The sequence below is a fragment of the Macaca mulatta genome, chromosome 11 (genome assembly GCF_049350105.2).
Source record: "Macaca mulatta isolate MMU2019108-1 chromosome 11, T2T-MMU8v2.0, whole genome shotgun sequence".
Taxonomy (NCBI): Eukaryota; Metazoa; Chordata; class Mammalia; order Primates; family Cercopithecidae; genus Macaca; species Macaca mulatta.
Window position 1 is genome coordinate 140,380,110 of NC_133416.1, and position 24,625 is coordinate 140,404,734.

The following is a 24,625-nucleotide window of genomic DNA, read 5'->3' on the forward strand; positions in this document are numbered from 1 at the left end:
TGGCAAAGCTTGCTGGCGGCCCTTTCTTCCTCTTTGTCCTTCGCTGCCACGTGAGAGGGGAGTGTGCGCGTGTGCGCGCGTGCGAGTGTGCTCGTCTGCAGTCCCCTACTCGTCCCGGCCCGTTCGGAGCCGCGGGAGCGCACAAAGGCCGGCGACTCCGGCGCGTGCGCGGGGCGCGGGACCGGGCGGCATCACGTGATCGCGGGGCCGCGGGCGCGCGTGCTCGAGCGCGACTCGGCGGCGGCGTCTTTTGTGAGTTTAGTGCGTTTAATGCGGGGCCGGCGCTGGGGGCTCCAGGGATGGCGGGGGAGGCGCGCGGGAGTGGCCGCGGAGGGCTTCGGCTTCAAGGTCCTGGACGTCCGCGCGCGGACTCGGGGCTGGGGCGGGGTGGGGCTGGGCCGGCTCGTGAAGATGCCGTGGGCCGCGGAGCCGCGCGGGTTCTGGGCTGTGGGGCGGGCACGGCCTTTCCCGAGGCGCCGCTGCTGGGCGTCCTTTCAGGCGGGCGTGGAGGCGCCGGCGTGGGCCTCGCGTGCGTTCGGCCTCGACAGCGGGCCAGCCCCGTTGCCGAGCCGTGGCCCTGAGGCGCGGCTGCCCTGCTGGACCGCATCCGCCCGCAGCCTGGCTCTGCCGGTGTCGAAAGAGTCTTTTAAAGCACAGGTGTGAGCCACCATGCCTGGCCCTGTATTTTTTAATGGTTACGTTTATTGACTGTTTTACAGTTTTTTAAATTACTTTTGTCTTTTGTATCGTGTGGCGACATCTCCCCTCAAATTATGCATATAATTCACCTGTGGTTTGTTTTTTTTTTTAAGACATTCTTAGGGTTTCCATTATTTTAAAATTTAATCCATCTGGAAGTAGTTGTATGAAATAGCTACCTTTATTTTCTTTCAAATATTCTCGTATTCATTAAATAATTTAGTTTTACTCATGGCTTTGAAGTGCTACATCTATTACATGCTGACTCTGGCATAGACAGTTCTGCTTTTTTCATCTGTGTAACCTCTCTGAAGCCACTGTCAGATGTTATAATTATTATAATTTATATGTATTACAGTAGGCCTGTTCACATTCATTATTTTGTATTTCCAAAAGCGTCCAGGGTATGCCTGTAGCCCCAGCTACTCTGTAGGCGGAGGTGGGAGGATCACTTGAGCCCAGGAGTTCAGGGCTGCAGTGAGCTATGGTTATGCCATTGCGCTTCGGCCTGGACAACACAGTAAGACCCTGTCTCAAAAAAAAAAAAAAGTGTTCAAACTGTTCTTGAACCTTTTTCCTTACACGTAAACTTCAGAATTTTGAGATTCTGAGTGGAGTTGAACGAGTTATATAAATCATTTGAGGTCAAATTACCTTCACAATATGAAGTCTTCCTATCCTAAAATAAAATCGAATTATAAATTTCTTTAATTCTATTTTTATAGTTTTCATTGGTGTTTTTAGTATGCTTCATATGGATCTTGATATTCCTACATATTTTATGACTTTTTTTCAATTATGAGTTGGATTTTATTTTTTCATTATTTTATATAAGTTGTTGATATCTTTTTTTTTTTTTTTTTTTTTTTGAGACGGAGTCTCACGCTGTTGCCCAGGCTGGAGTGCAGTGGCGCGATCTCGGCTCACTGCAAGCTCCGCCTCCCGGGTTCCCGCCATTCTCCTGCCTCAGCCTCCTGAGTAGCTGGGACTACAGGCGCCCGCCACCGCGCCCGGCTAATTTTTTTGTATTTTTAGTAGAGACGGGGTTTCACTGTGGTCTCGATCTGCTGACCTTGTGATCCGCCCTCCTCGGCCTCCCAAAGTGCTGGGATTACAGGCTTGAGCCACCGCGCCCGGCCAGTTGTTGATATCTTACAGAAATAAGGTTATTGACCTGGAAAGATGTTCTTCACATAATGGGAAAAAAACAAAAACAGTTTTTAAATATGACCCTATGCTTCCATTTTATGAAAAATGTCACAATAGTTTCCATCATCTCAAGAATGGTTACCTGTGGTGAGATCATAGATAACAGTTCTTATTTAGCTTGTGTACATTTTTTATGTTTTGCCATCATATTTTACTTTTATAATAATAATTATAGCTAATATATGTTTAGTGTGCCTGTGTGCCAGCTTCCGTTCTAAGATTTATGTATTATCACAATTTAAGGTGTAAAGGAGTCATTTCTTGTATAACTGGGAGAAACTGCTGTGTGTTTCTGAGTTGGCACTGAAGTTTGAACCACAAAAAACAAGTTAAAGTGCTGCTTGTTAGTGTGGTACAGGGTTGAGGCAGGCCGTCCTTCATTTGTGTTTTTGTGGGAATTAGTGACTGAATGTGTGCATGGGAATAGGAGCTGACTCCAGGATTTATGTTGTGTGTTTGTACATGTAGATACGCACAAATGACGATATGACTTTAGTAGTACATGCTTTCAATGTAGCAGGATAGAGAATTAACATTTGAATTTTGTTACTTACTAAATGTACAATCACAGGCACATTTTACGATCACTCATTGTCCCAGTTTTCTCTTTGTAAAACGGAGATTATGTTAAACGCCTCATAGGGTTGTGCATAGGGTTGTGCATAAGAGTTACATTTAAAATGCTTAGTATATTGTCTCACATATAGAAAGCACTGGAACGTTAGCTGTAACAGTTATTACAAGGCCCAAGTCACTTTCCTTTTAATACCTCTTTTGTTTCTTAGACTCCCATTGTGAGGCCCACTTTATCCTCACCATTGTAGCAAATACAGAAATTGAGGCTTTGAAGGCAAGAAAGGAGGGGGAAAAAACAATAACCGCAATAAGCATTAAATGTATTCAATTTGTCAGTTAAAAGACAGACTGTTGGTTTGGATTTTTTTTTTTTTGAGATGAAGTTTCACTTTTGTTGTCCCAGGCTGGAGTCCAGTGGCACAATCTCCACTCGCTGCAACCTCCACCTCCCAGGTTCAAGCAACTCTCCTGCCTCAGCCTCCCAAGTAGCTGAGCTTACAGATAGATGCGTGCCACCGCGCCCGGTTTATTTTTGTATTTTTAATAGAGACGGGGTTTCATCATGTTGGTCAGGCTGGTTTCGAACTCCTGACCTCAGGTGATCCATCCGCCTTGGCCTCCCAAAGTGCTGGGATTACAGGTGTGAGCCACCACGCCTGGCCAATTTGGATTTTTTTTTTTTTTTTTTTTTTAAACACCCATACATTTGAGCTCTGAGCTGCTTATAAGGGACAAAGATAATGATGTTGAGATTTTAAGTGTAGTTGAACAGATGATAACATACCAGGTAAATACCAAAAGAATGCTGAAGCCAGTTGTGGTGGTTTATGCCTATAATCCCAGCACTTTGCGGGGCTGAGGCGGGAGGGTCACTTGAGCCTAGGAATTCGAGACTATCCTGGGCAGCGTAGTGAGATCCTGTCTCTACCAAAAAAAAAAAAAATACAAAAACAGTTAACTGGGCATGGAGGCACACAAACCTGTAGTCCCAGCTACTTGGGAGGCTGAGGCAGGAGGATCCCTTGAGCCCGGAGTTCAAGGTTGCAGTGAGCTATGATTGTGCCACTGCATGCCAGCCTGGGTGAGGGAGCAAGACCCTACCAAAGAAAAAAAAAGAAAGAATGCTGATGTTGCAGACTTCGTCTAAGATAAAATAGATTTTAAGGCAAAAAGCATTATTTGGGGTATGAAGCATTGTTACACAATGATGTTTTAAAACCCTCTATTTAACCATGACGCATCAAACAATATAGCCATAAGCATATAATCCAAACATCAGCAGAATTATAAGGAAAAACTGACTAATCTAGTCATATTGTGAGATTTTAACCCATTTCCTTCTGAAATGGATAGAATTGACAGACATAAGTTAAGGATATATATATATATATTTTTTTTTTTTTTTTTTTTTTGAGACGGAGTCTCGCTCTGTCGCCCAGGCTGGAGTGCAGTGGCCAGATCTCAGCTCACTGCAAGCTCCGCCTCCCGGGTTCCCGCCATTCTCCTGCCTCAGCCTTCCGAGTAGCTGGGACCACAGGTGCCGCCACCTCGCCCGGCTAATTTTTTGTGTTTTTAGTAGAGACGGGGTTTCGCCATGTTAGCCAGGATGGTCTCGATCTCCTGACCTTGTGATCCGCCCGTCTCGGCCTCCCAAAGTGCTGGGATTACAGGCTTGAGCCACCGCGCCTGGCCAAGTTAAGGATATATTAATAGAAGATTTTAATAGGAAACTAGGCTCAGAATGGTGAAATTTGTTTTTGCCAAAAGTCATCTAACTGGTAAAGGAAAAAAGTTGATTGAAACTCAAATCTGTTTTCATACAAATCGTATAAACTGTATTTTCCTAACAGCACCTGTTAGACTGACTTGCATTTCGGCGTTCACAGTGAATATTGAGTGAATCTCACAGTTACTTTATTTCTGATATTTCCTTATCTGTTTGCAGAGACCTAGGCTTCCACTGTTCCATTTTACTATATTCTGTTTCCCTGAGAACCTGTTTCAGTTATATAGCAAGCATACCTCTGGCCTTAGATGATCATTAATTCCAAGTTCCTAGCAAGATAGAAAAAGATTTCATGTGCAATGTGAATATACCAGTTGAAGTACATTTCTCCCAAAGTCCACAGATCCTGGTCCCTACAAATAAGCGTGCTCATGTGAGATAAAAAAGGAGTTGCTGGAACCAGGAATTCATTCTCAGTGTAGAAGACCTAGCCAAGCCCTCTCTCCACAGTTTTGGGGCAGAAGCAGAAGAGACGCACAGTAGAACCCGTCTCAGCCTTGCTGATCATCTCGTACAGCAGCAGAAAATGACCATGTTACAGGTGAGTTGATTGTTTAGTTCTTATTTTTTCCCAGGGAATTAAAAGAGATGTGTAAGCCTTCCAGTGAAAAAGAAAAGTTTAAATAGTTAAGAAATCAGAGGAAAATAGCCTCAGAATAGATGATCAGGATTGGAACAAAATTGGCACAGTGATACATTAACTATTGGACAGATTCTTAGGGTTGAGTATTTATAGCATATTTAAAGCCATAACATCTTACATAATTACTGCATTTGAGCTGCAAACTTTGTTTTCAAATTTTTGGCAGTCGTAATAGAGAAATGTGAGCTTTTATATGCTTTGCATGGTTTAAAGGTAATTGCCCATAGGAAGTAAATATTTCTTGGTTATCAGGTGTTCGTTTATTTTTCCTTGATGAAGTCTTATGAATAAGAGATATGCAGTAGTTCCTCCTTATCTGCAGTTTTGATTTTTGCAGTTTTAATTTCCTAATTTCCCATGGTTTGAAAATATTAAATAGAAAATTTCAGAAATAAGCAATTTGTAAGTTTTGAATTGCTACCTGTTCTGAGAAGCGTGATGAACTCTTGCACCGTTCCACCCAGGACCTGCCTCATCCCTTGGTCCAGCAGATGCATGCTGTATATGTTGCTTACCTGTCAGTCACTTGGGAGCCATCTGAGCTGTCAGATCAGCTCATGGTAATACGGTGCTTGTATTTTTGTAGCCCATATTTTACTTAAAATGGCTTCCATACATAAAAGTAGTGATGCTAGTAATTCGGATATATCAAAGAGAAGCTCTAAGTGAAAAGGTGAAAATTCTAAACATAACGAAAAAGGTAGGCTGAGGTTGCTAAGGTCTATGGTAAGAACAAATTTATTCATGAAATTATGAAGAAGGAAAAATAAATACATGCTAATTCTGCTGTCACACCTCACACTGCAGAAGTTATAGTCTCAGTGTGTGGTAACTTTTATTACACTATGTTGTTATAATTGTTCTATTTTATTATTGTTGTTATTTATTTTTTACTGTACCTAATTCATAAACTGAACTTCACCATAGGTATGTATGTGTAGGAAAAGAGCATAGTCTTTATAGGGTTTGGTACTGTCTGGTTTCAGGCATCCACCGGGGTCTTGGAACATCTCCTTTGTGGATAGGTGGGGGCTACTGTGGTGGGTAAATGTTCTCAAGAGAAACACTAATAAATGCATGAACCTTACGGCATTTTTCATAGCATTCTTCAGAGTATGTCCCAAGGATAGAATGCCAGAGCAGGACTTCATGACCATAATTATTTACTTTTTACCTTTTTAAACTGTAAGGCCTAATTTACATGCCGAAAAGTACGTTTTAAAAAATACAGTTTGATGAATTATTGTCAGTGGAATATGCATGAAACCACCACTCAGGTCAAGAAATAGAATATTCTTAGCCCAGATGAGTCCCTTCATTGCCCTCTCCCAATTATCACAGCCTCTTCCTCCTGACAGAGGTAACCAGGATCCTTTTTGGTAAACATTTCCTGACTTTATAGTTTTGCTCCTCTCTGCGCATTCTTAAACACTATATTTGATTTTGTCTGCTGTAGGATATGCTCACTTCTGTCTTCTTTCACTTCACATTTTGTGACATTCACTACAATTGCAACTGCAGTCCTTCCTCCAATTGAGGTGGCTTCTTTATTTTTTATTTTGTTTGAGACAGAGTCTCACTCTGTCGCCAGGCTGGAGTGCAATGGTGCAGTCTTGGCTCACCGCAACCTCTGCCTCCCGGGTTCAAGTGATTTTCCTGCCTCAGCCTCCCGAGTAGCTGGGACTACAGGCACCGCCACCACACCCTCGTTAACTTTTTCTGTTTTTAGCAGAGACGGGGTTTCACCGTGTTTGCCAGGATGATCTTGATCTCCTGACTTCGTGATCTGCCCGCCTCGGCCTCCCAAAGTGCTGGGATTACAGGCGGGAGCCACCGCGCCCGGTGAGGTGGCTTCTTGATGTCTAGTCAGTGTTCGCATTTCCAGGTCTCTCGTAACGTTCAGAGGTTGGTGGTTGTTTGTTTGAATCAGAATCCCAGGAAGGTTCATACAATGCAGTTGGTTCATCTGTCTCTTCAATCTCCTTTAATCCGTTGGTTCTTACTTTTTTCTAGCCAAATTATTCGTTAAAGAAGCCAGGTCATTTTTCTGTATAGTTTCCTACTGTGTGGATTTTGCCACTTGCAACAGTGTTGTTAATGTTTGTCACCTGTATTTGGTGGTGTTAATATGTTTGTCATCTGTATTTGCTATAAATAGGTAAATTTAGAGTTGTGCTGTCCAATACAGAAGTCACTGGCCACACAGGACTATTTAAATTTAAATTAATTAAAATTAAATCCCACAGTCACGCTCGCCACATTTCAAAATGCTCAGTAGCCACAAGTTAGATATCCATGAATTGGATAGCGTAGTTAAAGAATATTTCCGTCATCACAGAAAGTTATGTTGGACAGATCTGATCTAGAGGGTTGGTCACATTCAAGTTTAGCTTTTTTGGGCAAGAATGCTTCAGAGGTTGTGGTATGTACTTCTTTCAGAAGACACATGTTTGCTTGTCTTCTGAAAGAAGTTTGCTTGTGGTAACATTTATTTTTTTGAAACGGAGTCTCACTCTGTCACCAGGCCGAGTGCAGTGGCGCAATTTTGGCTCACTGCAGCCTCTGCCTCCTGGATTCAAGTGATTCTCCTGCCTCATCTTCCCGAATAGTTGGGACTACAGATGCACGCTCCCATGCCCAGCTAATTTTTTGTATTTTAGTGGAGACGGGGTTTCACTGTGTTGCCCAGGCTGGTTGCAAACTCCTGAGCTCAGACAATCCTCCTGCCTCGGGCTCCCAAAGTACTGGGATTACAGGTGTGAGCCACTGCACCCGGCCAGCATTTTTTAAATGATCATGGCATAGATGGATTATTTCATTGGGAGTTGCAAAATGGTGGCGTTACTTTGATCATTTCTTCTTGATCAATAAGGCACAGGTTTCATCTTTTTGTCCCAAACCTGCCATTAGTCATTTCTACAGTAAATGGTATCTGAAATTTTGTTATTTGAAAGACTTTTCTTGCTAAAACATGGAAGTACGCTATATTTTGGCATATTGACTTTGTATACAGGAACTTCTTTTTTATTTTTATCTTTTATTTTTTTTTTAGGCAGAGTCTCACTCTGTCGCCCAGGCTGGAGTGCAGTGGCACAGTCTCGGCTCACTGCAACCTCTGCCTCCCGAGTTCAAGCGATTCTCCTGCCTCAGCCTCCTAAGTAGTTGGGACTACAGGTGTGCCACTGCACCCAGCTAATTTTTTTTTTTTTTTTTTTTTTTTAGTAGAGATGGGGTTTCACCATATTGGCAGGCTGGTCTCAAACTCCTGACCTTGTGATCCACCCACCTCGGGCTCCCAAAATGCTGGGATTAAAGGCGTGTGCCACCACACCCGTCCAGGAACTTCTTAAGCTCACTTATTAGTTCTAATGATTTTTCTTTAGATTTGATTAGATTTTTCATAATCACAAAAACATCAGCAATAACTTTTTTTTCTTTTTATTTTAAGAGGTATGGTCTCACTCTGTCACCCAGGATAGAGTGCCTTGGCACAGTCATAGTTCACTGCAGCCTTGAACTCCTGGACTCGAACATGCCTCTCACCTCAGCCTCCCAAGGAGATGGGACTGCAGACACATACTACTAAGTCCAGCTAGTTTAATTTTTTTTTTTTTTTGGTAGTGACAGGTTCTCACTATATTGCCCAGGCTGGTCTGGAACTCTTGGCCTCAAACAGTTCTCCTGCCTCACCCTATCAAATAGTTGAAATTATAGGCATGAGCCAGCACACCTGGCCAGATCATTTTATTTAAATGTTTGGAAGAATCACCACTAAAACTAGATAGATCTTGCATTTTCTTTGAGGGAAAGTTTTAAATTGTGGGGTCAGTTTCTTTAACTGTTACAGGATTAATTCAGATTTTGTTTCTTCTTGTCACTTTGGGTTCATTGTTTTTCAAAGAATATAGCTATTGGCCGGGTGCAGTGGCTCACACCTGTAATCCCAGCACTTTGGGAGGCTGAGTAGAGCGGATCATGAGGTCAAGAGATTGAGACCATCCTGGCCAACATGGTGAAAGACCATGTCTACTAATAATACAAAAAGTTAGCTGGGCATGGTGGCGGGCACCTGTAATCCCAGCTACTCGGGAGGCTGAGGCAGGAGAATGAACCCGGGAGGCAGAGCTTGCAATGAGCCGAGATTGTGCCACACTGCACTCCAGCCTGGGCAACATAGCAAGACTCCGTCTCCAAAAAAAAAAAAAAAAAAAAAAGGAATATAGCTATTTCATCTAAGTTGTCAAGTATGTTGGCGCAAGTTTATAATATCTTTTTTTTTTTTTTTTTTTGGAGACGGAGTCTCGCTGTGTCGCCCAGGCTGGGGTGCAGTGGCCGGATCTCAGCTCACTGCAAGCTCCGCCTCCTGGGTTTACGCCATTCTGCTGCCTCAGCCTCCCAAGTAGCTGGGACTACAGGAGCCCACCACCTCGCCCGGCTAGTTTTTTGTATTTTTTAATAGAGACGGGGTTTCACCGTGTTAGCCAGGATAGTCTCGATCTCCTGACCTCGTGATCCGCCCGTCTCAGCCTCCCAAAGTGCTGGGATTACAGGCTTGAGCCACTGTGCCCAGCCTATAATATCTTTTAACAGCCTTATTGAGGTATGACCTCAATAAGATCCTCCATTTTAATGTATAATTCAGTGATTTTTAAGTAAACTTATACTGTATAACCATCATCACAGTCTAGTTTTAGAAGATTTTCCTCACCCCAAAACAATCTTTGTGACATTTTTGGTCAATTCCTTTTCCCACGCCAGCCTAAGACAATAATTTGCTTACTCTCAGCCAGGTGCAGTGGCTCACACCTGTAATCCCAGCACTTTGGGAAGCCGAGGTGGGTGGGTCACCTGATGTCAGGAGTTTGAGACCAGCCTGGTCAACATCGTGAAACCTCGTCTCTACTAAAAATACAAAAATTAGTCAGGCGTGGTGGCAGGTGCCTGTAGTCCCAGCTACTCAGGAGGCTGAGGCAGGAGAATTGCTTGAACCTGAGAGGTGGAGGTTGTAGTGAGCCAAGATCAGGCCACTGCACTCCAGCCTGGGTGACAGAATAAGACTGTGTCTGAAAAACAAACAAACAGAAATTAACTGGGTGTGGTGGCATGCACCTGTAGTCCCAGTTTCTCAGAAAGCTGAGGTGGGAGAATCACCTGAGCCTAGGAGGCAGAGGTTACAGCGAGCTATAATTGTGCCACTGCACTCCAGCCTGGGTGACAGAGCAAAACTCTGTCTCAAAAAAGAAAGAAAGAAATTTGCAGTTATCTGAAGTGCTGTTCCCTTTAAGTGATGTGATTTTTTTTTTCCTTCTAGCCATGTATGATGTGTCTGGGAGTGGATTTCCTCACTAGCCATGTATGATGTGTCTGGGAGTGGATTTCCTCATGTTTATTGTCTGGCATTGACTGAACTTCTTGAATGTTTTGGTTTATATCTTTTGCCAGTTTTACAGAATATTCAGCTATCATTTCTTGAGACTTTATTTTCACCATGCTCTTTCTTTTCTCTTTCTGGGACTCTATGACACTCACGTTAGATTCTTTGGTATTATTTGATAGTGTCCTGAGCTCTGTTCATTTTTAAGTCATTTTCTCTCTGTTCAAAACTGACAGTTTCTGTAGATCTGTCTTCAAATTCTTTGACTCCTTTTAAAGCGTATCGTGTGCTATTAGGGTCAAATTTATTTTTTGATTTTCCGGTGGCATTCTAGATTTTTAAAAGATGTGTGCTTGTGTTTTCTTTTTATCTTAGGAGACTTTGACACAGAAATCCATCTTGATCCAAAATCTAGTCACCTTTCTAAAATCTGTTTGGTTCTATCATCCCCTTTCTTGTAAGGTGTTTCATGGCTAACTTGGCAACAAGAAAGTGTCCTAGCTAAACTAACCACTTTCTGCCCCAGCCCCCACTGTGGCCTTTAATCTCATCACTATCCCATTCCCTATTATCCTGTCAGACTGATGTTTTTGTATCTCCTCAGTCCTCACAGTTTTTTGTTTTTGTTTTTTAAATCAAAGCTGCTTCTCCCAGAACGCCTTTGCCTCCTCTTTTTTTGTGGAAAACAACTAATTTTCTAAAACCCATTTCAATTTTACCTTTTGCATAGAGCCTAAGAGTGAAGCGCTCCCTGCTTTTTATCCACACTGTACTCTCCTTTATTTCTTAGTTATTATAAATTTATTTTATTTGTAAGTGCATGTTTGCAGCCCTCTGTAAGACAATGTGACTTTTGAAAGTATTATTTTGTTATCTTCCTTCTTGGCATTTTTGTGTATTGGTTTGTTTTTGAGATGGGGTCTCACTCTGTCTCCCAAGCTGCAGTGCAGTGGTGCAATCACAGCTCACTGAAGCCCCGACCTCCCAGGTCAAGCAGTCTTCCCACCTCAGCCTCCCAAGTAACTGGGACTACTGGCAGGTACCACCATATCCAGCTAATATTTATATATATTTTGTGTGGATTCAAGATCTCACTATATTACTCAGTTTGGTCTCAAACTTTTGGGCTCAAGTGATCCTCCCGTGTTGGCCTCCCAAAGTGCTGGGATTATAGTTGTGAGCCCCCTTGCCTATCCTATTTTCTTTCTTTTGCTACTTCCTCTTCCAGTGCCAAATTTGAGGTTCAGTAAATATTTTATTGGTGGTTCAGGGGGTTTAAAGTCTCCTATTCCAGTTTGTGTGTCTTCTGTGAAATCGTCAGAATCAAAATGGAGTCACTAGTGTGAATTTTTTTTTTTTTTTAACCCCGACAGGTAGAGCTGGGGAAGCCTGTGAAAAGAGTGTTCTCACACTTGCAGGCCTGATAAAAATTATCACAAAAGACTGCAAAAGCCACAGCCTTGTACAAAGGCCATTGAAGCCTTACACAAAAATACTTTTATTGGGACATCTGCCCAGCAGCTGCCTGTCCAGCTTTGGACTGGTGTCACCCTTATTATTGATCTTTGTAGCCAGGGAGAACTGTTTCAGAACAATTACGTGATGCACCTCTTTTTTTTTGTTTTGTTTTTGGTTTTGAGACGGAGTCTTGCTCTGTCGCCCAGGCTGGAGTGCAGTGGCTGGATCTCAGCTCACTGCAAGCTCCGCCTCCCGGGTTTACGCCATTCTCCTGCCTCAGCCTCCCGAGTAGCTGGGACTACAGGCGCCCGCCACCACGCCCGGCTAATTTTTTGTATTTTTTTTTAGTAGAGACGGGGTTTCACCGTGTTAGCCAGGATGGTCTTGATCTCCTGACCTCGTGATCCGCCCATCTCGGCCTCCCAAAGTGCTGGGATTACAGGCTTGAGCCACCGCGCCCGGCCACACCTCATTTTTTTCGTTTAAAAACTTTCGTCTTTCTTCCCATCCAAGTAATAACCAGGCCCGACCCTGCTTAGTTTCCGAGACCGGGCGCATTGAGGGTGGTATGACTGTAGACACCTTTGTCTTTCTTTACTTCCCTGAATACACATGTAGTTTACTGTGGCACGTGTCTTCCCATGGCAGTACTCTGTTCCCAAATAAACATAATTTTCTTCTGGAGAGCCTCTCTCTTTATTCTTCAGGTTAACAGTTGTATAAATGGAAGGATGGAAGAATGCACAATGACATTTTATCACACAAAATATGCAAAGGTAGGGACATGGCATTTTGTATAACTTGTTATGAGAATAAAGTGCTCAAACTCCAATATTTTTTTCTCACATCATACAGTGTTAACTGCTTCAGGTTTACTAGCATTGTGCTCTTACAGGAGTCATTCTCATTTGATGATTTATCTGTGGACTTCACCCAAAAAGAGTGGCAGCTCCTGGATCCCTCTCAGAAGAATTTATACAAGGATGTGATGTTGGAGAACTATAGCAGCCTAGTGTCACTGGGTAATAAAAGCTTTCTTGAGTATCTCGGACCATGCCCAATGCATTGCCTTTTATTTTTAGTTGCTGGGAAGTTTCAGAAGCCTGTAGTTAGGCTTCTGAAATTTTTAATGATTTTAGACCTGAAATTTAGATCACAGTTGCTTGGACTATGACACCAAGAAAGTATTTGGGTCTCACCTTTCAATAATGAAGTCGTAAGTTTGTTATGCAGCCTCTGAAACTTAAGTAGTAATAGTTTGAGTAATAGTTTGAGCAGTAGTGGTAGCACCTAATGCATGTAACTTACTGTATACCACATCTTATACCACGTGCTTTACATATATCAACTCATTTAATCATCAGAGATTATGTGGCTAGTACCGTTATCCATTTTTCCTGATGAGAAAATCAAGGCCAAGAGAGGTTAAGTAACTTTCCCAAGAACTAACAACTATTAAATTAAAGAGCCTGGATGTAAACCCAGGCTTGCTGGCTCCAGAGCCTCTAAAGTGTTCAGTGGCGCTTTGTACTAGACCCTATTAGCCACCAGGGAGACTGTTACTGTAACTTTGAGAATTACTTACTCTGTTGAGGTACAGCTTTATCAGGCCAACTGTGATGTGAAACCTTGCTCATCTTCAGAGGCCCTAAACCCCAAGCATTTGGGCCCAAGGCCTTTGTAATTTTTCCCTTAACAGGGTATGAAGTTATGAAACCAGATGTCATCTTCAAATTGGAGCAAGGAGAAGAGCCATGGGTAGGAGATGGAGAAATTCCAAGTTCAGATTCTCCAGGTGAGTGTGTGAGAACCAGGCAGATGGGAGAAAGCGGAAGTCCCGTGTCATCTGGTCACTGATGGGTTGGCCTCTCTGAAATGTGCTTTAGGGATCTCTTTCCAAAATCTCTAAACCTTCAGTGGTACCTCAGAACAACTGACATTAGCTACTCAAGTAAGTCACATTTAGACGTAGCTTCTTTATAGCTTAAAATGAAATGTGTCCTGCTTATCTTGGCCATGACGTTATTCTCTGTGACATCTAGGACCTTGACTTCTTGTTTGGTATTCTGTCCTCACATGTTTAATCCCTTTCAGTCCCTGCTTCCCCTGTGGTCAAAGACACCTCCGTTTGTCTATTGAAGCATCTCGATTTTGTCTTCAATTTGGGTATCTCTGATGCCCAAAAGACCACCCTCCAAAGCCCCAGTCTGTTCAGTCTCATTATATTAGAAAATGGAGCCATTATTTCTCCCAATTTATCCTTATCCTCCCTTTTAAATTAGGTTCCTTTGTGTTTTTTTCCTGCAGATTAGACACCATGAAGTATATGAATAATCCCTTTCCTTTTTTTTTTTTTTTTTTTTTTGAGACGGAGTCTCGTTAAGGTCACCCAGACTGGAGTGCAATGGTGCGATCTCAGCTCACTACTCCACCTCCTGGGTTCAAGCGATTCTCCTGCCTCAGTCTTCCCAGCAGCTGGGACTACAGGCACATGCCACCATGCCCGGCCAATTTTTTTTTATGGGACTACAGGCACATGCCACCCCGCCCGGCCAATTTTTTTTTATTTTTAGTGGAGACGGGGTTTCACCATGTTGGCCAGGCTGGTCTCAAACTCCTGACCTTGTGATTCGCCTGCTTCGGCCTCCAAAGTGCTGGGATTACAGGTGTAAACCACTGCACATGGCTGAATAACGCCTTTCAACCATCCTTTCATGTTGTTTTAAATTTTTTTTCTGTTGGGAAAGTATCTTTTTAAAGCCTTCCTTCCTCAGCTTCCACTTAAAACCAGGTCCGTGATATCCCATTTTTGAAGTTGTCAAATTGCTAGATAGATCCAGTTTTTAATATTTTACAAGCTACCTTAATGATGCCACCATATTTTATTTCCTAAAGCTTCCCACACTACTCTAATCAGTTGAACCTCTTTACTCATTATCTGCTTTGTGACATTGACTTACTTCAGGTTCCCTCCAAAGCAGACCCTCAGATACTTATGTGAGTGTAAGAACTTATTGGGGACGTGGTCCCCACAAATGTAGTGAGAGAATGGACAAGTCAGACCATGGAAGTGCTGGGGGCATTAATGCCAGTGAAGGGTGGGCTGATGCTCTGACTACTGCTGTGGGTAGTGGATGCTCAGTTCTGCTGAGTGCCTCTGAGGCACTGTGAGAATATTCCTCAGTCTTGACACTCTGAGGTACCAGGAAACCCAGGTATTTATGTACTAACTCCCATCTCTCATCTTGAGGTTTCCTCTGCCACAGTAAGTATCCAGAATGTCCAGGGTCCCTTCATACAGACTAGTCTTGTGCTTTCAGCTCGAGAAGGTTCTTGGGTAGAGAGTCGTGAGTGCCTCCGGTAGGAATCTGGTCAGCGTATGGGTGGGGCGGTGGCAGCATCTGCTACAGACTTGTAATCTTTGCTTTCAAGGACCTCCATAGTATGACACTATTGCTGCCTGTTCAGTTATTTCTTCCTTCCCCCCATTCATGGTCAGTTCCATTTAAACATTTCTCAAGTGTTTTCAGATATGTAATGTCTTGAACTTTTGAGGGTATTATACTAGTGACCTAGAAATTCTTAATCCTTTCCATAGGAACTTGGTTTTCACTGCATTCATATTTATGAAATGTTCCTTGACTACCCCAGCCTAAATTTTTCTCAGCTTTTGCTGAAGTCCCATCTGTGACCTGATCATAGTATGTATAATATTTTTTAGAACGTTGGTCCCTGAGCTTTGTTTGCACACATGGATGCAGGGGCTTATAATTAAATGTCTTCACTTTAGTTATAGAACGTGTAATATTTGATAAATTTCTTTCCAAAAGCCTTGTGTTTGTTTTTATAGACAGGGTCTTGGTCTGTTGCCCAGGTTGCAGTGTGGTGGCATGATCATAGGTCACTGCAGCCTCAAATTCCTGGGCTAAAGTGATCCTCTTGCTTCAGCCTCCTAAGTAGATGGGACTACAGGTGTGTGCCACCATGCCTGGTTTTTTTTTTGTTTTGTTTTGTTTTTTGTTTTTTTGTTTTGTTTTATGTGGTAAGACTGGGATTTGTAATTTGAGAAACTTCTTGTCGTTTTTATGTGCCCTTTTTAGTTGAGATCCACTCACCCAGTGGGGTTAATCCTTTACTGAAAAGGATTACAAAGACAGACCAGAAAATAAGTTCCAGAAACATAGGAGTTAAGAAGATGAGACATTTGTGTTCTTTTTTAAAAAAAATTCAGCACGTAAACACTGAACATTTGTTTTATTGCAAGGCAGTGGAGAGCTAATTATCAAGATTACACAAATGGGGACTGTGTGTCAGGGTCTCCAAGATCCCCCCATGTTCAGAGTCACTAGAAGGACTCACTGGACTCAGCATATTTGTACTTATGACTAAGATTTATTACAGTGGCACTATAAGGACACAGCTGGATCACAAGTGAAAAAGGCACAGGCAGAGTCTGAAAGAACCCATTTGCAGGCGTCCTAAGCTCCCTCCTTCCCGTAAGGGTCAAAGTTTACTATCCCCCTGCAGCAAAAATATAGTAACACGTGTGTTTGATGTTTCTGCCCAGGAAAGACCATTAGAGATAAGTGCCCAAGGTCTTTACTGGGAGCTGGTCCTATAGGTATTCTCTGCCTAACAGGTGCTGATCATACTGTTTGTATACAGTCTTAGCATAGTAATTATCAGTTAGGAAATAGTAGGGACATTCCTGAAACCCATGTTCTCAGATGCCAGCCGAGGGCCAGTCTTGCAAACAGGACTTTCTATGGATGGTAGTTTCGGGCCTGAAGCTCTTTTCTACACAGACTACTTCAGAGAAAATAGAGTATTTATTGACTTCTTTTATTTTTAAGTTACTGTGCTAGGTACTGTGGGTATAATAGAGCATTAGAGATATATATTTCCTGCTGACATAGTGTTTACTTGCTAGAGGACAAAAAAAGAACAGGGTAGTAAGTAAGCAGGAAAAAATTCAGATCCTGCTAAGTGTTATTACAGAAATAAATTAGGTGAGAGAATGGGTTAGTCTGCTCAGTCTGCCATAACAAAATATCATATTCTGGGGAGCTTAAACAACAGAAATTGGTTTTCCAGTTTTGGAGATGGAAAGTCCAAGGTCAAGGTACCAGCATGGTTGTTTTCTGGGGAGGGCTCTTCCTGCCTTGTGAAGAGCCACCCTCTCACTATGTGTTCACATGGCCTTTCCCCAGTGTGTACATGGAGAGAGAGAAAGAGATAGATAGATATAGATGGATCTCTTGTGGGGTTTCTTTTTTCTTTTTCCTTTTTCGAGACAAGGTCTCACTCACCCAGCCTGGAGTGCAGTGGCACAATCATGGGTCACTGCAGCCTTGACCTCCTGGGCTCAAGTGAGCCTCCCAAGCATCTGGGACTACAGGTGTGCATCACCACACCTAGCTAATTAAAAACAGGTTTTTTTTTTTTTTTGTACAGACACAGTTTCACTGTGTTGCCCAGGCTGCTCTCAAACTCTGGGACTCAAGTAATCTGTCTGCCTCAGCCTCCCAAAGTGCTGAGATTACAGAGGTGGGCCACTGCCTGGCCTCATATCTATTTTTGTAAAGATGATAACCCTGTTTGATCAGGGTCCTACCCTTATGACCTCATTTAATCTTATTTCCTTAGAGGTCCTATCTCCAAATACAGCCGTTCTGGAAGTTCTTCAGTGTACAATTTTTGAGGAGATACATTTAGTCCATAACAGAGAAAGACATGGGAAAACTAATTGTAGACATGAAAGATGTGAAATGAGCATGGGAAAGAGTGTCTCCAAAAGGAATGACAAATAAGAATATGTTAAGTCAGAAAATGGTTTAGTTACTTTTAGAAACAGAATGGAAGCCCATGTGGCTGAGGTCAGTATGCCCGAGAGATGCAGATAAATTGGAGAGAGTATGGGAACTAGATCATATCTCAACTTGTAGGCAACACAATGGAGTTATAAGCGAGTCAAGAAATTTTGAAAAGTAAAATCTGATTTAGAATTGTGAAAGTTTATTCTCACTGCCAAGTAGAAAATGTAATTGGAAGCAGGGAAACCAATTAGCAGGGTATTTCATTGAGATAATGTGATAGTTTAGAATACAGCAGAGAAAGTGATGGAGAGAGTGGGACTATTTGGGATATACCACAAATGACCAAATATAAGGCAATTACATTTTTCTAAAAGGAAAAAAAATAAAGATGGGGGAAGGCAGATGTAAATTTAAAACACATACTTAAGTATTAATAGTTCAATAATTTAATAACATTTAAAATAACATGAATGTAAGTTTAATTTATAAATGTTTCATTTTCTGCACCCATATTTTCTGATACCATTTTGTCGAAACTTCACATACATCTCAAAATTAATATGTTAGGCCTAACACAGTGTCAATTGTGGGGGCCTGCACCTGTAATCCCAGCAACTTGGGAAGCTGAAGTGGAAGGACTACTTGAGCCTAGGAGTTTGAAACCGCCTGAGCAACATGGTGAGATCCCATCTCTACAAAAAATTCTAAAAATTATCTTGAGCATGGTGGCATGCACCTGTAGTCCCAGCTACTCAGGAGGCTTAGTTGGGAGGATCAGTTGAGCCCAGGAGTTCAAGGCTGCAGTGAGCTATAATTGCACCACTAAACTCCAGCCTGAGTGACAGGGCAAGACCCTGTCTCAAAAAACAGAATTAATATGTTTATAGTGGAGTCTTGATTTGAACCCATGTATTTCTCCCTCAGTTTTCCTTAATGCATTAACACCATAATCTACCAAATTGTTCAAACTCCAAACCTAAGGGTAATTCTAGATTCTCTTTTTTCCTTTATTTTCTCCATACCAAATACATCAGCAAATCTTATTGATTCTACCTCCACCATATAATTCTACAAATATATTACCTAGGCCGGGCGCGGTGGCTCAAGCCTGTAATCCCAGCACTTTGGGAGGCCGAGACGGGCGGATCACGAGGTCAGGAGATCAAGACCATCCTGGCTAACACGGTGAAACACCGTCTCTACTAAAAAATACAAAAAACTAGCCGGGCGAGGTGGCGGGCGCCTGTAGTCCCAGCTACTTGGGAGGCTGAGGCAGGAGAATGGCGTGAACCCAGGAGGCGGAGCTTGCAGTGAGCTGAGATCCGGCCACTGCACTCCAGCCTGGGTGACAGAGCAAGACTCCGTCTAAAAAAAAAAAAAAAAAAAAAAAAACAAATATATTACCTTCAGTTGACATTTAAATTTGTAGAATGTTTTCACATTACTGATTATCTTTCTTACCTCTAGGTACAACCTCACAAAAAATTTGAAATATAGATTTTTGTTGAAAAATGGGCCCAGCATGTTGACTCATGCCTGAAACCCCAACACTCTGGGAGAGACCAAGTCTCTTACTGGTTTGGGAGGCTAAAGTGGGAGAATTGCTCGAGCCCAGGAGTTCAAGAGCAGCCTGAACAACATAGGGAGACCCCATCTCTACAAGAACAACAAAATTAGCCAGCCATAGTGGTTGTACACCTGTGTATTCTGGCTACTTGGGAGGCTTATGTAGGAGGATCTCTTGAGCCTCGAGGTTGAGGCTGCATCACAACACTACGCTTCAATCTGGTCAACAGAGCAAGACCCTGTCTCAAAAAATACATATTTTGAAGTTCACTTATAATAGTATAAATGGTTATATCATGAGGATAATGGAAATAGAGCTATATAACAACTGACTGTCAAACTGTCAGATTATTTTTAGAATGGGAACTTGGGTCTTGGGATGGTTTTAGTGAAAGTACACATGGATTTTAAAGTTCTGTGCCTGAATAGTTTAGATGAAAGATGATATGGTTTGGAAAATGTGTTGCATAAGTGGCTTTCTTAATAGCAACGTGAAGATGCATATGGCAAGCTTAAATAAAACTTTAGAATGAGAACCAATATGCAAAATATTTCTCATTCTTTAAGCTTGAAATGACTACCTAATTTTTCTTTCAAATATGTTCATTTTCTTCTTAGTATTTACTACAGTGTACAGTTTTGTTTTAAAAATATTATTTCTTTATCTTTTCCATTACAATGTAAATTTTATAATAACAAGAGCTTATTTTTTCTTTTGTGTCTCTATACCTCACACACTACCTGGGCATAGTATATACTCAGAAAGTATTGAGTGAATTAATTACTCAAAACATTGGGTCAAAGCTTCTTCCAACCTTTTTTCTTTGCTTTTCATTGCTTTTCATGTGTTTTTTACATTCTCCATTTAATAAACATAGTTGTCAACAACCAAAGGTGACTTAATCTCCAGTCAGTTTCCTGTTTCTGTTTTGAGTAGTTCCTTGCAATACCTAGAAGATTGTTATTATACTTGGGACTTACTTCAGACTAGGAAACTAAGCCTTAAAAGCAGCCAACCTCTCAACATAGCATTTCTAGTTTTTTTTTTTTTTTTTTTTAGAAAGCACAACCAAACTTTTTTTTTTTTTTCCTTTATAGAAGTCTGGAATGTAAATGGTAACATGATGTGGCACCAGGATAACCAAGACAAGCTTAAAATTATAAAAAGAGGTCATGAATGTGATGCATTTGGAAAAAATTTCAATCTGAACATGAACTTTGTTCCTTTAAGGAAATCAAACAACGAAGGTGACTTAGATGGATTGATTTTAAAACATCATTTAGATTTGCTTATTCCAAAAGGAGATTATGGAAAAGCAGAATCAGATGACTTTAATGTGTTTGATAATTTTTTTCTCCATTCCAAGCCTGAGGATACTGATACCTGGTTAAAGTACTATGACTGTGATAAATATAAAGAGAGCTATAAAAAGTCACAGATTATCATATATCATAGAAATCGTTTAGGGGAGAAACTCTATGAATGCAGTGAATGTAGGAAGCGCTTCAGTAAGAAACCAAGTCTCATTAAACATCAAAGCAGACATATAAGAGACATAGCCTTTGGCTGTGGTAATTGTGGCAAAACCTTTCCCCAGAAGTCTCAGTTTATTACACATCACAGAACTCATACAGGAGAAAAACCTTATAATTGTAGCCAGTGTGGTAAAGCCTTCTCCCAAAAGTCACAGCTCACATCCCATCAGCGGACACATACAGGAGAGAAACCCTATGAGTGTGGCGAATGTGGGAAAGCCTTCTCCCGGAAGTCACATCTCATATCGCATTGGAGAACACACACAGGAGAGAAACCCTATGGATGCAGTGAATGTGGGAGGGCCTTTAGTGAAAAGTCCAATCTCATTAACCATCAGAGAATTCATACCGGTGAGAAACCTTTTGAATGCAGGGAGTGTGGGAAAGCCTTCAGCAGGAAGTCACAACTCGTTACACATCACAGAACTCACACAGGAACAAAACCCTTTGGATGTAGTGATTGTAGAAAAGCTTTCTTTGAGAAGTCAGAGCTTATTAGACATCAGACAATTCATACTGGAGAGAAACCCTATGAATGCAGCGAGTGTAGGAAAGCATTTAGAGAGAGGTCCAGTCTCATTAATCATCAGAGAACCCACACAGGAGAGAAACCTCATGGATGCATTCAGTGTGGGAAGGCCTTCTCCCAGAAGTCACATCTCATATCGCATCAGATGACACACACAGGAGAAAAACCCTTTATATGCAGTAAATGTGGGAAAGCCTTCAGCAGGAAATCACAGCTCGTTAGACATCAGAGAACTCATACGGGAGAAAAACCGTATGAATGCAGTGAGTGTGGGAAAGCTTTCAGTGAAAAATTAAGTCTCACTAATCATCAGAGAATTCATACAGGAGAGAAACCATATGTATGCAGTGAATGTGGGAAAGCCTTTTGTCAGAAGTCACATCTCATATCACATCAGAGGACACATACAGGGGAGAAACCCTATGAATGCACTGAATGTGGGAAGGCCTTTGGTGAGAAGTCAAGTCTTGCAACTCATCAGAGAACTCATACTGGAGAAAAACCGTATGAATGCAGGGACTGTGAAAAAGCTTTCTCCCAGAAATCACAGCTAAATACCCATCAGAGAATTCACACTGGAGAGAAACCCTATGAATGCAGTCTTTGTAGGAAAGCTTTTTTTGAGAAGTCGGAGCTAATTAGACATCTGAGAACTCATACAGGAGAAAAACCTTATGAATGCAATGAATGTAGAAAAGCCTTCAGGGAGAAGTCAAGTCTCATCAATCATCAGAGAATACATACAGGAGAGAAGCCTTTTGAATGCAGTGAGTGTGGCAAAGCTTTCTCTCGGAAGTCCCACCTTATACCACATCAAAGGACACATACAGGTGAGAAACCCTACGGATGCAGTGAATGTAGGAAGGCCTTCTCTCAGAAATCACAGCTGGTTAATCATCAGAGAATTCATACAGGAGAGAAGCCTTATCAATGCATTGAATGTGGGAAAGCTTTTTCACAGAAGTCACAGCTCATCAATCATCAGAGAACTCATACAGTAAAAAAATCCTAGAAATACAGTTAATAGTAGTCTTTGACAGATCATCTTGGACTTCAGAAAATGCAATTATGATAACATTTTTAGACAGTCACATTGTGTTATGTGTCTGCACTCCTTGAGGGTGAGAACTCTAAATGAGATGGTGTATGGAAAGCTGATCTTAATTCAGAGTGAACCTATGAATGCAGTGCATCTCAACAACTTTTCAAACCATAGTGAAGCCTTACAGAGTAGAACATTCACAGCAAAGAAGAATCGTGTGAATATCAAAAAGCCTTCCAGAAGTCAAGTCTCCTAAGCTATTAGACATATTCCCACTGGAGATGAGGGAAAACCCCATGAATGCAGGAAATGAGGCAATATTTTTAAGAAATGACAGTTCATTGTACATAAGGAAATGCCCTTAGGAATGAAGTTCTATGAAACTACTAAATATGGGATAGTGCAACAAGAAACCAAACTATTTTGTATTTTGGAGAATTCATATTATGGAGAATCTAACAATTTAAAGACACTGGGAACACTTGCCCCTCAGTATAGTACTGGCAAGGGAAGCCATACACTTTTTGTAGACATGGGTACCAAAAATACCCAATTCTAAGTGGTTGACAGTTGTTCACTTTGAAGTGTGAAGTTTTAAAAATATGTGAATAAAATTATGTGAATAAATTGGCCATTGAAACATCTAAGAAATTTCTTAGTGGTATTTGTGGCTTATCTTCTAGTGTCACATATGTTTTGCGTTTTGAACTGACATATAATTTAATGTATTTGGGATTATGAAATGCATATGCCTTATAGTGCCTCTGATGTCTGTGAAGACACACTACACACCACTGGTTTTTATTTTTTAACAATAATATAGAGAATGGAAAGTCATGTAACATGGCTACATTAATAAGTACCTTGAGTGATAACCCATTTCTTTTTCCTTATTATAGACATACATAAGGGGTCTTTTGTTTTTACTGACCTTTCTATTCAGTAACTGAAGCCAACATTATGTAAGTCTTCTGCATCCTCAGAGTCTGAGTAACAGTTTATATAAAATAAATATGCAAAGGCAGGAACCACAGAATACCATAGTAATATATATCTGAATTAGCAAAATAAAGATATTTGAACTACATTACAACACCCAAACTAAATGAAATAAAGTAGTGCTGTATCAAATCTTTTTCTCATTTAGTGAGATGTCTCCATGTATTTTATATATATATATATGTATCTTAAGTGATATGTAACCCAAATACCACTATTTTAATTTACTGTGATAAAGTATCATGGATATTTTGTGCTGCTATTATGCTTTTTGTGTTGCATAAAATATCTTGTAAAATTTAGATGAATAAATGAATTATTAAAAAATCACATTTCGGAAGATGTAAAGTATTAGGGAATTTTATGCTGGAAAAACATTTCTGACATTCAAGGAAGCCTATTTTCTAGCAAATTTCTGTGGTCACTGGAAAAGTACATATGATCCTGAACTTACAATGGGGTTACATCCCAATAAACCCATTGTAAGTTGAAATTATTGTAAGTCGAAAATGCATTTAATACACCCAACCTACCAAACATCATAGCTTAGCCTAGCCTACCTTAAACATTCTCAGAACACATTCTAATGCATCGTCTATTTTATCAAAAGGTGTTGAATATCTGATGTAATTATTGAATACTGGAAGTGAAAAATAGTAGTTGTATGGATACCATTGTAATGTTGAGAAACTGTAAGTCACATCCTCTTAAGTCAGGAACTGTCTGTATTAGGAAACAAGATTTCCATTTTATCATTTGAAACGTATTTGACTCTTTCCCTAGTTGCATTATCCCCATGGAAAACTTCACATTGAGAACTTAACATTATTTAAGTATACTTCCATAAAAATGCATGAACCATCCCTTAGCTAAGTAAGGATTTTGTAATGTTCTCTCAATGTTGCTTGACAAAGTTAATATTTTTTTGTATGCTGATGAAATTTAGAAAAGTCCAATATTGAGCTTGATTGCAAACTTACAAAAAATCAAGGCTTCACCTTTTATGTTCAAATTGTTGTATCAGTATGGTATTTTGCACCTTTACCATGAACAGTATTTTCTTCTTTAATTATTGATTTTGCAACATTTTGGGAAAGTTGGAATTTTAAATAATTTTCTAAACCAGCATACCAGTTCAACAGCCAAATAATTCTGTCTTTCTGTGCTGTAATTTTAAAGCATCTAATTTTCCAACTTTTTATTCATACTCAAGTGTATGAACTTCCTGGCTGGGCATGGTGGCTCACGCCTGTAATCCCAGCACTTTGGGAGGCTGAGGAGGGTGGATCACTTGAGGTCAGGAATTCAAGACCAACATGTTCATGGCCAACATGGTGAAACCCTGTCTTTACTAAAAATTGGCTGGGCGTGGTGGCTCATGCCTGTAGTCCA

General features: G+C 41.1%; 2 protein-coding genes across 6 annotated transcripts in view; both read left to right on the top strand.

The window, feature by feature from the left end:
* The window catches only part of ZNF268 (zinc finger protein 268), a 277,188-nt gene that overhangs the window by 109,942 nt on the left and 142,621 nt on the right, over positions 1-24,625 (top strand). The gene's annotated exons all lie outside the window — the stretch shown is intronic.
* ZNF84 (zinc finger protein 84) lies at positions 216-22,885 on the top strand. 5 transcript variants are annotated; one of them, XM_015109772.3, is made up of 6 exons: positions 216-348; positions 4,607-4,811; positions 12,453-12,521; positions 12,641-12,767; positions 13,445-13,540; positions 20,226-22,885. In XM_015109772.3, the coding sequence occupies exons 2-6, from the start codon at positions 4,797-4,799 to the stop codon at positions 22,202-22,204; spliced, it is 2,286 nt and encodes a 761-aa protein (XP_014965258.1). In that variant the 5' UTR covers positions 216-348; positions 4,607-4,796; the 3' UTR covers positions 22,205-22,885. The 5 variants fall into 5 exon arrangements, with proteins under 5 accessions (XP_014965258.1, XP_014965257.1, XP_077812052.1 ...); XM_015109771.3 differs by having other exon boundaries at positions 216-252; XM_077955926.1 differs by lacking the exon at positions 12,453-12,521.

Coding starts and splice junctions, on each gene's coding strand:
- ZNF84 (XM_015109772.3), top strand. Junction 12,522..12,640: donor ATCACACAAAATATGCAAAG/GTAGGGACATGG, acceptor GTGCTCTTACAG/GAGTCATTCTCATTTGATGA. Junction 12,768..13,444: donor TAGCAGCCTAGTGTCACTGG/GTAATAAAAGCT, acceptor TTCCCTTAACAG/GGTATGAAGTTATGAAACCA.